The 13,952-nt window shown below is 33.7% G+C and overlaps 1 protein-coding gene across 13 annotated transcripts in view; it reads left to right on the top strand.

The window, feature by feature from the left end:
• Positions 1 to 13,952, top strand: part of LOC136809521 (filamin-A-like) — a 52,491-nt gene that overhangs the window by 19,231 nt on the left and 19,308 nt on the right. For 4 of the 13 annotated variants that reach the window (XM_067066124.1, XM_067066110.1, XM_067066131.1 and 1 more), the window contains exons 2-4: positions 11,303 to 11,597; positions 12,755 to 12,924; positions 13,439 to 13,612. In XM_067066124.1, coding sequence (XP_066922225.1) covers positions 11,315 to 11,597; positions 12,755 to 12,924; positions 13,439 to 13,612 — 627 coding nt within the window. In that variant the 5' untranslated portion in view covers positions 11,303 to 11,314. Of the gene's footprint in view, positions 1 to 1,759; positions 1,829 to 4,766; positions 4,917 to 9,875; positions 10,150 to 10,483; positions 10,815 to 11,302; positions 11,598 to 12,754; positions 12,925 to 13,191; positions 13,366 to 13,438; positions 13,613 to 13,952 lie in introns of those variants that run through there. The other 9 variants (XM_067066117.1, XM_067066147.1, XM_067066078.1 and 6 more) reach the window with 7 other exon arrangements.

Here is a 13,952-nt window from a genome sequence, read left to right as displayed (position 1 = left end):
GTGCTCCTTAAGGATAATACCTGCCGTTTTGAAGATGTCTATCAGATGAAGTTCAGAATAGTCATAGTGGTTTTTTTTCGATTTTTAAGGCTTTTTTTCAGTAGTTTTTCCGGAAAAGTTTCGCTAAAAATGCTGCAATTCCGAAGACATGCTTCCTGACCACAAATAACTTCACGTTGAAATTTGTACACTAACAAGATTTAAAATTTTGAATTACTCTGCTAATTTTGTCTCGACTGCTTTAACAAGAAGGGAACACGCCTATTTAACGGCCATTTTGCTTCAAGATTATAACCATGTTTTAATAATGAGTTTTTACGACGTTTTTACTCTCAGTAAATAGCATTTGAATGTGTTGCAATGCTTTACAAGGAAAATCCAAATTATGGTTTCCAAATTACCCTTTAATGGTGTCATTAGCGCTAAGATAATAATTTTTTGCATGTGCTCTGCTGGAAAAACTGGACAATTCTTTAGAGGTCTTTTAGATTAAGTGACTTTCTCTTAGAATAGCCCTGGTACTGTCCTGAAATTATCCCCTGTTCGAATAAAGATAATATCTAAAACTCTACAAAAAGTGATAATGCTCCTTATAAATATAGACCAAGAAGGTATTAAATCTACAAAATGATAGCCATGAGATTTTGATGAAAATATGGCTATGGCTTTAGATCTCAAATCCTATTTGACAAATCAAAAGCCTTCATGGTGACGAAATTTACCTAACTAATTTGTTACAAATTTAAATTTCTTTTTCTTAACTGTCTACCCTTATTGGATTTGGTCAGATAAGTCTTACTTAATTTTTTTGACTATTTAAAAAAACTAAATTTCATGACTTTGTTGACGTCATTCTATCTTTTATGCCTTTTATGATGTAACTTTTTTAGTTGATTTAATCGGAAGAGCAATAAGGAGAAAAAATTCTCATAAAAATGTACAGGCAATGTTACGGTTCATTTGTACATAGGTTCTACCACAAAGTTCATTCCTCCAGTTTGAAGTCACCCCGTTGATAAAAACTTTTTCCTGAAACACCCCCTTCTCAAACCCCTTCCCACTGGAAAAATTGTTTATCATGACAAATATTATCATGAAAATAAAGAATTGAAATCCCCAGCCATAAAAGATACGGGAATATCAATCCCCATCGAGTTTCAGTCCGTTATTTTTATCCCCACTGGCTGGAAAAATCCTACCGGGTCTGTGAGAAGGGGATGTTGAAAGGAAAACCAGCGACATTATCGAGGGAGTGTTCGATCACTGTATATTGCTCTTTTGCTAAAAACAAGACAGTATGCTCTATATTTGACAGTCTCTTAAAATTTCTTGGCTATATTTTTCAAAAATTTCATTTTCATTTTCAACATAGGATGTCTTAATCGCGATATATTCATCAATGGTCAAACTCACTTAATAATTTATTAAGAATATTCTAATAAAATCGATTTCATTTCGAAAGAATTGTTTTTTTGAACTGTGGAGAGCTTTTCTAGGTCAATTCTGCTGGAATGAGATGAAAATGAATTGATTGATAAAAAATTTAACAGTCGAATTCATCAGTTTCTTTTTGAAGAGCCCCTACACTATAGACATCGTAATATAAATGATTGAATACAAGACCTAGTATTCAGTCAGTTTTGTTTATAAATTTCTCTTGAGACAGTTTCAATTTGAATTTTTGATTTCAAAGACTCCACAAATTTTGAATGGTACACCTTTTTCAAGTTGATGTATATGCAGTGTGTATAGTGTTGTTAAATTGTGGTTTGGTAACTTAGTGAGGGGTTGTGCATGAGCTGATCTGGAGTTAAAAGTAGGTGAATAGGTGTGTATAAAATGTATTTTTCTGCTTCTTTATTTTTCATTCAGAGGGCGGGGCATTCTTCAATTCCATTACAAAGCGCGGGCGTACGGGTGTTTTACAATCACCGTAACACCGACTTAAAAAAAGCTTCTAATTCTTGGTACAGATATTCCAAAAAACTTTTATAATCCCTTATCACGAGAAGTGGATTTTGCTATCGGCACGATTTTTTTCCAAACAGTCAAGCCTTTGCTCGGGTTACCTTAAAGGCTCTGACCATAGTAAAAAGATCGGTTATGAGATTTGAAGATAAAACTTTTGTTTACCTTGTCTCGTTGATTAAATTCTTTAAACAACTTTCCGTGCTAAACCAAATCTTTCACAGAAAATCTCCATATATGACAAAATTTTTACACTCATTGGTTTTTTACTACTTTAGCAAACAAGCTTTCAAAGGAAATCCTTATTCAGTCTCGGCACGCACCGATTTATGAGTTTTCTTTCCTCTGTCTCTTGCTATAGTATTTCAATCCCAAACAAAGTAAGAAAGATCATTTTGTTTTACATTCTTGTCATAGCGTTAAAAATAACTTCCAAATTCATTGAAAACTTGTTAATTTTTCTTCAAATTTGACACGCCCCCGGTTTGTGTAGGATGGAGGATAACCATCTAAACACGTTGGAAACATCTGGAAACATCCCTGTCTCAATTTCAAAACGGGAATTAGAACGCGATCGGAGGTAATTTTCTATGTGAAACTGAAGATAATCCTTTCGAGCAAATTTCTCGGAGGTACTAGATTACGAGTATATCGGGACCAAAATCGAAAATGAACTGTGGCTCGCACATACACGTCACGTGTTTTGCCTAAGAAAATGGAAAATGTTGAGTACCACCGGTTCTGTTGCAAGGAATGTTCGAGAGCCGTCGCGGAATAGTTCTGAATGTGTTTTTCTTAAGTGCTTTTTGCTTGACCTTTATGAATCAGCTCTGATACAATACTCTCGGGTACCTAATAGCCGGGGGGGGGCCCGCTAATTAATTTTTCGAAAATTTTCCACCCAGGACATTCTTATTCCAACCCCCCCGCTCATTGATTTTTGTGAAAATTTTTTTTAAAAGTTCCCTCTTTTGCCCTAATTCTGCTGTATCAGCCTCCTTTTCGAACATTTTCCACCCAGGACATTTTTATTCCAATCCCCCCTCTTATTACATTTTGAGATTTTTTCCAACCCCCCTGCTTATTCCAAACCCCCCCCGGCTATTAGGTACCCGAGAGTAACCAGTTTGATACGAACCAATTTTCTAAAGAAGTAATCTAACAATCAAGAAACTACGGAGACTCACGCGATGACAAAACGCCTCCTCATAGGCTTATTTTGATGACATCTTGAAATGAAAAAAGTATCTTTTTATGAATGAAAATTCTTGATATCTAATTTCTCAACGAACCTACGTCATCAAAACCCTTAAAAATGATACACGAATGTCGGAACAATAAATCAATCTTTAGATTGTTGTTTTTGATGATAGCCTTGCTTTTTAATACGTGACAGATATCAGGTATACCAAAACAGAGAGATACCAGACTGAATGCCAGGGGATGCTTAATTTATTTATATTTCTTATGATTATACGAAGCTCAACACTCAGTGTTTTAAGTACTCTGGTGCGACAACAGCAGTTTTTGCTCGCTTACCCAAGCCGCACTGCTGAGTCCTGGGAAGGACGAATGTATTTCTTACGGTATTACGCACGCTCCCCCCCGAAGGACCTCCTGCCGACTAGGAAATAGGACCTTAAGTCTACCCTGATACAAAATATTCTTAAATAGATCGGAAAAGTCAAGTTCATATCTCGTAAAATGGGGAAAAAAGGTCGATGAAAATATACATGGGTACAGAATAACTCTTTCAGTACTGACCGGCTAAATTTCCTTTACTTATTAACCATTCTTTCGGCTGCCGGTAACTTTGATTCGTTTCCATTAAGGACCTTATTCAAAAAAGTGACATGCTGAAAAGATAGCTCTTAAAACAAAAGCTTTCCAACGAACCCAAACATGACCTACTTTATTTTCACCAAAGCTGAGATAATTGCTTTTGATGGCTGACCATGGCTTCGAAAAAATCCTTAAATTTCAGTTTCCCAAAGTACTGAAGGAGTTAACTCTTCAACAGTAAAACGCTGTGTCATTTGGACAAGTACATCATTTTGTATACTCTGTCCAGTACTTATACACATGTTCTCTTATCTAATTAATAAAAGGTCGTTTCTGCTATTCAGAGATCATTATATACAGTTCATTCATTTAATTAAGGGAAGGAAAGATGGACTGGATTTAATTAACATTTTCCTATTAATTGCAAAATTATAATAATGAAGTCATGTCATGATGCTCTTAACTATGCTGTATTTTACCATAACGACACCTCGACAAGGTTTTCTGAACTGTGCGTTGCTAACAACACTCTTAGTATGATAACTAGGTCATTTACTGTAAGACAATCAAAATTGCTTCAAAACTTTGAAACACCTGTCTCGCATTCTTCTCTACAAAAAAAATACCCGACCTCTGCCCCAACTTAATAACGTATGTACGTTTATATTGTTGCTCAAATTTGTTCCTTCAAATTCCCTTCAAATTAAAGTCAAACCGGACGACTCTATCCCATTCTGTTAAGCCTGTCCATAACTTGCATAGCTCCCCCATAACTTGCATGATATTTCCAAGTTTTATATGACCTGACCTGGCAAACTTCGCCATTGATAGTATATATAGCCATTTCGTAGAAAATCGAAACAAACAGCTCGTAAACAATACGAAATATGCCGCAAACAAGACCCTTTTGTACGTTTTTCATTGTGTGTGCTTTATCTTGTTTTATGCAGCAAATACGAGTTTTTTAAACGCAACTTTCTACTTTTTTACTAAACGTAAAACTGTTGTACGCCCTTTGTGATTTTATGAAGACGAGAAATTTGAAATTTGAAATCGTCATTAGAGCAAATTGCTAGAAGATTTCCTAAGTTTTTTACATAGAAAACGCACTTAACGGAGATTTTATTGAATTTTATACAAATATGCAACGACAGAAGCGAGAAAGGGTACGGCATTTTATCTACTATTATTTTTCTTGCAGGAAAGATTTGGGGCGAATCCTTTATTATATTAGGACACACCCATCAAATCACGCCTCATTGGCTAATATGTTTTTATATTTTCTATAGTTCGCTTCTACGAGAGAATAATATATGCAGTATATATGAGTTGGGACGGATCCATTTGGGTCAAGCTGGAGTTTTTACAAGTTCTTTGATGACTCTGTTGGTCGTTAAATGTTGAGACAAACGATTTTATTACTTTTTCTAAAGAACGCGTCTTCCCTATTGTTTAAAAATAACCAATCAGTTAAGCATCTTGTAAAGACTCCAAGGCATCCCATCCATTTTACCAGCTTAAATTGGGCCTAAATTGATGTACACGTTTTTTTTTTTATTAGAACACCTAAAATTTGGCTGAGCCTGGATGTGCTTATTTTTTTAGCAATTTTCAGCCTAAAATGTTCTTAAATGCGTTCTTAATTTTTCAGACTACTCTAAATCGACAATATGATACAAAATAAAGAGCACTTAAATTTGGCAAAATTTGGACAATATTTGACTCTTGACTTTTGAAGATCCACCCCTAAATTCGGTAAACTGCTTAAAAAGAGGAAAAAATTGTAGTTTCTTGTCATTTTTTTCCAAACTGAGGCTGGGCATGTTCTTAAGATGTTCTTAATTTTTCGACGAATTTCAGCCTATATGTTCTTATAAACTAGGTTCTAATAAAAAAAAAAACGTGTAGGGGTGTATTCCTTAAAAAATCTTATATCTATAATTAGATTCTTTGAAGCTCTTGGATGCCCTTAACTCTTGGGAGGGGGGGGGGTTAATCATAAAAGTGTTCTTAAAACGTTTTATTTTCGCCATTTCATGAGTATTTTTGTGCAATTCCTTAAAAAATCGGGTGTTTAAAGCCCGCAAAGCCTTAAAATTTTCTTAATTTGTTCAGAATATTTTGGCTCTATCAACGTCATTTGCTCTCATATAGTTTGTCCTAATAAAAAGGTGCACTAAAACCTAAACACCTTAGTGCCTATAAGTCTAACATAGAGGCGCACGTGGGGGTACATTCAGTTACTTTAAGAAAAAAAACATGTACCAGCCAGGCCAATCGCACAAGCTGTCATATATGTCAAGGATCCTTTTCCTGGACTTATTTTGAAACTATCTAATTCCAATACTGTATGATTAGCAAGATTCCAACAATCCCAACCAAAAACTCATAAAATCACATTGCATATGGGGTCATCTAATAATAGACCTTCTGGCAACAAAGCCTACAAATTCACATTCAATTCACATCTTGGTTTTCAGATTTCTCAACGATTTGTTATTTTTCTCATTAAACTTGGACATTCAAAACCTTATATGGTGCTGCTCGGTTTTTTTGTCTATGTTTCATCTTGATTCTTACTTCCTAGCAACCACGAGATAACGAGTCACCAAGTCAAACGTTGCTAGCGTCACAATAACAAAAATTACGTCATCAAGTGTCGTACTTATAACCTATTTAGATGGCTAATGTCGTATTTTTGTAACGTGTCGAAATTTTTCGAAATGTCATTCAAAATCACGTATGCAAGGTTTTGAATTTCTTTGTTGTCCAGTTGCCAAATTATAGCTATAGGCATCGAATCTTAACTGTTGGCCAGTTGTTAGTTTGATAGCCAAAAAGTTGTTCAATAAGGTCAAAAGCACCTTACTATAATAAGTGAGTTTTTTTCTCCAGTGCTTTTTCTGGTTTTTAGTCCTTTTGCTTACAAACGTTCCCAACAACAACGAAAATACCAAAAAACAGTGACAATGATTAGAAATGAAATTTGACGCTCCCCTCTTTGATAGATGACGGATTTGACGATCGCTTTTTGTCAACATTTCGTCATTATATATATTTTAGTAATTTTTTCTCTCAAAAATTCCAAAAACCGACATTATGATAACAGTAAACCTTATTATTATGTCCAATTCTAATCTTTACTGACAAGATTACAATTCCAAACCCTATTGTGTTCTACAGACTGACGTATTTTTGAGAAATTAAATTTATCTCTATTTTTAAAGAAGAAAAAGGTTATTCCGCCTCCCGTCGTGTGTCACACGCGTTTTAATTCTTTTTGTCTAGTCCGATTACCAAATAGGGTATGATTCAAATAAGCCGATTGCAGCTAGTGATGAGTGGAAATCATCCATTCTGTAGTCTATATGACGTTTTTACATCCCTGTATCTTTAGGCTGCTTTTCCGCTAACGGATTCATGCCGCGTGATTCAGACTATCCTCTATCATACCTTCAAGCTTGTCTTATCTTAAACCAGCCACGCCCCTTTTAATAAACAACATACTGTACATCCCAAACACCTGAACTGAAAAGCCTGCCGCTCGCTTCAAGTATTTTCTAGGATCCAGGGATCACAATAAGATAGTCCCAAACCTTACGAAAGAGCATATGAAACGGCCATAAAATGTCAAAAGGGTATGACCTGGTAAAAAATATATAATCTTGTGTTTTTAAAATTTTTGCTCCTTTTCAAAGCTCTATTTGTTTGTTTTTATTCATAACAACATGTTCTTTTTCTTCTTTTAATTTTTCACAAAAACATTATCTGCAGATCTCTGCAAAAAAATCTTCTCTGCAAATAGTAGTACAGGAATTTCAATATGCTGCAGGAAATAATAGAATAATATCTATATTCATTCTATTCATTGGTTAACAAGTTCTTCCTGCATAATTTATGCTGTTAATAAACAACACTCAATTGATTATAGACGTCTTCTTCGAAAAAGATGTTTCATTTTATTAGAATTTTGTTTCAAAGGGCTCTAAAGCTACCCGACTTCGAAGGGCGTTTTTTACTTTGCTTTTGCTTTTAAAAATTGCAGACAAGATTTCTAAAATATGTGTAAAAATCCAAGATTACCTCAGGAATCTGATCTCGCTCAAGAAACAAGGCTGAAACAATCTGCGTGACTTAAATTCTTTCATCTAAGTTCTAAGATTCTAATAACAAAAACGATCGTTGTAGGTCACCTATAATATTATAACCTTTTATTTTGGCTACAAATATTTGTGAAGATTTCTGAATATCCATAATAGACTCGAGAACAATGAAAGAAGTTCTTTTTCAATGAAATACTAAAGCAAAGTGTTTTATCACAGTCTTATTGAAGATTTGTAAAACTTGTTAAAATGAAAAGATATTTTTTCAATGTTTCTTCACCTGTTTAACAAAAAAAAATAACTAAAGTCTATTCACGATAAGTGTGCACTCTTCTTTCTTTTACCTATAACTTTTGAGGGAATTATTCAATCTTCATAAATTTGGTATCGTTGGAGAGATATTTGTGAGTGGAACAATTTAAAATCAAAGAGTCTTTTAAAAAATTCTAAAAATGAAGATGAAAATGAAGAAGAAAAAAATGAAGATCTTGTAGAAAAGTGCTATAACCATCATTTTCACTTAAGTGAATCCTTGATCATCGAACGTCATTACTGTGAAAAAATTTCTAAAAAATAATAAATCAGTCAAAAGATATCAAACAAAGTTATAAGCTGATTGACGTCTAAAAACCCTGTTTTCTGCTGTTTTCTGCTGTTTTTTGGGGTCAATCACTTATTAACTTTGTATCATAACTTTATATTGAATAAATATTTCAGTGAAATTTCTTCACAGTGATGACCTCCTAAGATCAAAGAATCTCTCCAGTGAAAATGAAAGTTTTAGCCCTTTTCTACAAGATCTTCATTTTTTTCTTCTTCATTTTCATCTGCATTTTTAGAGTTTTTTTAAAGACTTTTTGATTTTAGATTGTTCCACTCACGAATATCTCTCCAACGATACCAAATTTATGAAGATTGAATAATTCCTTCAAAAGTTATAGGTAAAAGAAAAAAGAGTGCACACTTATCGTGAATAGACTTTAGAGCTTCATTTTTAAGGAAAATAATTGAGTTTTGGAGAACTTAGTAAAGTGTGAGTAGGGGAGGCCACGAGGGCTTGCTTTGCTAAACTAATGAAGGATTTTCGAGATAATTTAGGAAATATTTTGGTCAATAAGGATAGAATGTTTCTATAGATTTTGTTTTTGAGGAGTTTCGTTTATACTTGCGTTGAAATCTCTTTTTTATCATCGGTGCTCAATACGAGATTTGTGGCGATTTTATCATGTTGTGATTTGGGATGAGCTGGAGTTTTTACAAGATACTTCACTAAAATTGGTCATTTAAAGTGATAGAGATGACGCGTTCTTTAGAAAAAGTAATAAGATTCTTTTATTACATCTTAACGACCAACCAAATCAAATAAGAGCTTGTAAAAACTCCAGCTTGCCCCTGTGATTTGCGATTCTTTTAATGTTATGTTGTATCCCTGTCTCACAGCCTGGTTTTTATAGCATGTTTTAGAATCTAAATTTCGTTGCGTTTCTTCCAACGAGTTATAATATTTGGTTCAGCCCCGTTTTTTAAATGTGAACAATACCTAACGGGTTGAGTGTTGAGATGGATGAGGATGGGTACTAAAACGTTGTTGTTTTATTGCTTCTGAAGGTTTTTATCTCGAATTTTTTTATGTTAAACCTTTAGAAATCTGTTCATTTATCGATAGAAAAATTTTCGCCGTGAAAGGTTCGCTTAAACACTTAAACGAGTGAACAGAAAATTTATAAAATCCTTTAAAAGATGAAATTAGATCTTGCAGTTCATATCCATATCAATATCTCATCGTTTTTGTGTGTCATGAAAAACGTCATTAGTATAAAGAATCATTTTCTATAATCTTTGTTTGGGCTGATAAAATAGAATTTGTATGCATCACCATGACGATTAAATTAGGGTGAGGATCGTGCATTATCTATAGATTTTTTTAATTTATGCAAAAAATTTAAAAGGGTCGATGATTGATCATTAAAAACACACTGAGATCCTCTGTTTGTTATATTTTCCTTAAAAGGTATTGTTTTTGTTCTTTTAATGTCATCAGACGTTAGGTTTGGAGAATGTGTGTCGATTATTTTTTTATAAAAAGCTGGATTTAATTCTGTAGAGAGATTAATATCTAAGGAGTGAATACAACACATTGACAAGAACGAATTATTCGATCAAGGGATTCTCTCCAACCGTCACATCAGTTTTGACTTTCTTTGACGAAGCGTACATTTTCTACTTGACTCTCGATTGACTGACACACTTTTAACATCAACTGGTTTCATATAAAGACAAGATGGGTGATAAAAAGGTCTGTCTGTTCAACCTTTCTTTTGTATTATCTTTTGTGATCTTTTCTTTACTTTATATTAAATTCTTTATTTCTCTTATATTAATTTATATACAATATTACAGTGTTTTGAATAATGGCACAGATTTTGACCCGAATTTGTACATTTTCGTTACGGCTTACGAATGACGTTACTGTTTTGTTTAGAATGCGATTGCGAGTCTATGAAAGGGGATAAGTGAACTCGTCATTTAAACCGTAAAATCACGCCCCTTGTGCGAAAGTATATAAAAGGTTTGAACAATCAGTATTAATATAAGAAACAGTATAAACTGTAAAAAGAAGGGGACTTTACGTTAATTTATTACAATTATTACATTCAACACAGAACCGAGAATTTTTGCTGAAATTTTCTTGAAACATACTTTTTTAACATTTGAACACTTCACGTCTTTTGCAACAAAGTGGGTTTAGGGGTAGCTACTCTGTCATTTTTTTGAGAGAAAATTTTGTGACAAAATAAGTCACTGAAAAAAATTACAGTAGCCCCCACTAAAAATACTTTGAACACAGTGGTGTGTTATACGCGGATAATCTACATCTTCAAAATACCAAATTCACACCAAGTAACAGGGGATTAAAGACCGATATATTTTTCATACAAAATGGCAGACGATTTTTTAGACGTAAGATCAAATAATGTTCTATTTTTATTGCTATACTTTGTATACTGATGGAATGACGGGGAGGTTTTCTATTACTTAATGTGTTGTATTTATTCAAGTGTTTTTTATTGTTAAGTGTGGTTTTACAGCGTTATCATTTTGGTGTGGTTTTGTTGACTTTACTTTTCCTTCGTTGATCTCATAAAAGGCTGTTTTACTTATCTATGAATTGTATTACGCTCTCTTCGTGAGGAGCGAGGAGTGGCTGTTTGTGTATCGTATAAGAAAGAAAATGGAAACTTTTAGAGTTTTTGTGAAAGAAATTCACTAATATAATAGTTCAGTTTGGGAAGGCTTCGTTTTTGTCTAGGAAGTTCTTTTAGCTTCTTAGATATTTCATTTTTTAAATTAGACATTTAAAAACATCTGTCCTTTCTGGAAAATGTTGTATATTATATTCTATGGTCTGTAAGCTTCAATCTGATGATTTGTTTATTTTCTTGTTGTAGGACGAATACAGGATGCCTGACGACCCAACAGCCGTTGATGCTGAATGGAAAAGAATCCAACAGAACACATTCACGCGTTGGTGTAATGAACATTTGAAGTGTGCCAACTTTTACATTTATGACATTGAAAAAGATTTGAGCGATGGCTTAAAACTCATTGCTTTATTACAAGTTTTATCACACAAGAAAATTTCCAGATATAATAAAAAACCTACATTCAGGCCACAAAAACTCGAAAATATTGCCATCGCATTGAAATTTATCGAAGATGAAAACATCAAACTCGTAAATATTGGTAAGTGCTTTTCTCTGGTTTTTTTCGCAACGTGAAACGATCCAGTTTGTTTACATTTTTGTCTGCCATTTTAAAAATCTGGACGCACGATAATCTTGCATAATTTGGATTTCTCAATAACAGAAGTCTTTTGTTCGTGTGATCACGGATAATAAATTCCATAATGGCTGTCTACTTAGTGGGGAGTGGTGATTTCAAAACAAGACACAAGAGAGAGAAAGCTGTAAAAGTTATTTAAAAAAAGATATCCCCGTCTATTCACTTAGCACAAAATCTGTTTGTTATTTCTGATAACATATTGACTTTTGAGAAAAGAAAAAACTGTAAGATGTCTAGGATTCCAAGGTAAAATGCTACTTGATAATTTTTTTACTCATTTTTCCCTTGAGGACTCTTCAGATGAAAACATACTTTTCTTCAGAAAAAATAAACAATATAAAATACATAACAACTCCCTTTGCACAATTATTATAGAGATGTGTCTACATAACATTTGTCGATTTTAAACTACTGATAAGAGATATAGAAATAAATCAATTTAAAAGACTCCCCCTTTTTTACAACAAAAACTAATTGCACTAGAAAAGATTTTTACCACAAGAATTCTTTCACCTATCCAATCCTAAATTATAGTCTAATTTTTGGAAAGGCTATACTTCTGTCTTTCCATCAAAGTATATGCTATATTTTTCTCATTCTCTGAGAAAAATATTTAGCTAAGCTTTGCCTTGATTAATTCCTTTTAAGCTACTAAAGGTGCTAATTGCACCCCATGAATAGAGATCTAGCTAGTAGGAGCTAATGGTTCTTTTGCAAAAAGCTTTAAACATGATGCAAATATTGACCTATTTTGTCTCATCCCTTGCTCTGATTCTGTTAAATAAAATGAAAAAGATCCTTGCCTCTCTTCCCTGACATTTTTATGATCTTGTTAACTAAAATCTTCATGCAGGCCTTGAAATTTACTGAGAATTGACGTAACTTTTTTTTAAACTTTAACCATCATTTTTCCATTTACAAGGCTGTTAATTTCATTGTTTAAAATCACTGTTTCAATCAATTTTATCAAATTTAAAAAAAGTGATTTCAAAAATAGATCTTAATTTTTGAGAGCTGCAAATAAATCACTTATATTTGCCTTTTTCTTTTCTTTTTAGACGCCAGCGACATTTTAAAAGGAAACTTAAAGTTAATTCTAGGACTGATATGGACTCTCATTTTGAAATATCAAATCAGCTTACCGATGATGGATGATGACGATGAAGCCTCAAATATCACACCCAAACAGGCCCTTATGGGATGGGTCAAGAGCAAACTTCCACCAGAGGTAACGTCATGTAAACACAAAACAAAAGGGTCACACAAAATCATTAGGTCATCAAAACTGCTGCATAGTCTTGCAACCTTTTTCGCACACCATTCTTTGATGGTAGTTATGTCCATAATTTGGCTTACTACACCAAAAACCTTTATGCACTAAACTGATGTTTTTGCACAAAAAGAATAACTGCACATCAGCCTTGATCACAGGATCTGTTTTAAAATCGGAGCTCAGTGCTAATGAAATATGGTTTAATTTTCTCCCAATTCGCAGGTACCTATGACTAATTTCAGTAAAGATTGGAACAATGGTATTGCTATCGGTGCTTTAGTTGATGCCGTTGCACCAGGTCTTTTCCCACAATGGGAAGACAAAGATCCTAAGGATGCAGTAGAAAATGCTCGTGAAGCCATGAAGTTGGCAGAGGAATGGCTTGGAGTTCCACAGGTCTGTTTCATCTGTCCAATGACGATTTATTATTTTTTCTAATGCATGTTCTTTGTTTATTTTATCTTTTTAGGTTAAAGTTTCTAACTTTAGCAAGGATTGGAATGATGGGATAGCTATTGCCAGTTTAGTTGAATCTACAGCTCCAGGTTTATTCCCCGAATGGGAAGACTTGGACAAGAAAAACGCAGTTGAAAATGCAAGAGAAGCTATGAAACTTGCTGAAGATTGGTTAGGTGTACCACAGGTTAGAGGTTGAAAAAAGAACAAACTAAGTCATCATGTATTTTCCTTGAGCATTCTCACTAGCCCCTTCACTCTGCACTTTGTAGCATCACTGACAATTTACACTGACTATTTCATCCTACTGACTGACATCATTATCATCAACTATCACCTAACACTTACTATGCATCAAGTAATGACGTTTTGAAATTTGACTTGTTTTCGGTGTTCATAGATAATGGACAATTTTAGAACTAGAAGGTGACAAAAGTTTTGAAGAAATAAAAGATCTACGCAACATTTTTCAGAAACTTTACTTGATGCATCAAAATGCACTCATTTTCATTTACAAACATTTGAAA

The sequence above is a fragment of the Clytia hemisphaerica genome, unplaced genomic scaffold (genome assembly GCF_902728285.1).
Source record: "Clytia hemisphaerica strain Z4C2 unplaced genomic scaffold, Clytia hemisphaerica genome assembly, whole genome shotgun sequence".
NCBI classification, from domain to species: domain Eukaryota; kingdom Metazoa; phylum Cnidaria; class Hydrozoa; order Leptothecata; family Clytiidae; genus Clytia; species Clytia hemisphaerica.
The sequence above is the reverse complement of the archived record's forward strand: the minus strand, read 5'-3'. Positions and strand labels throughout refer to the sequence as shown.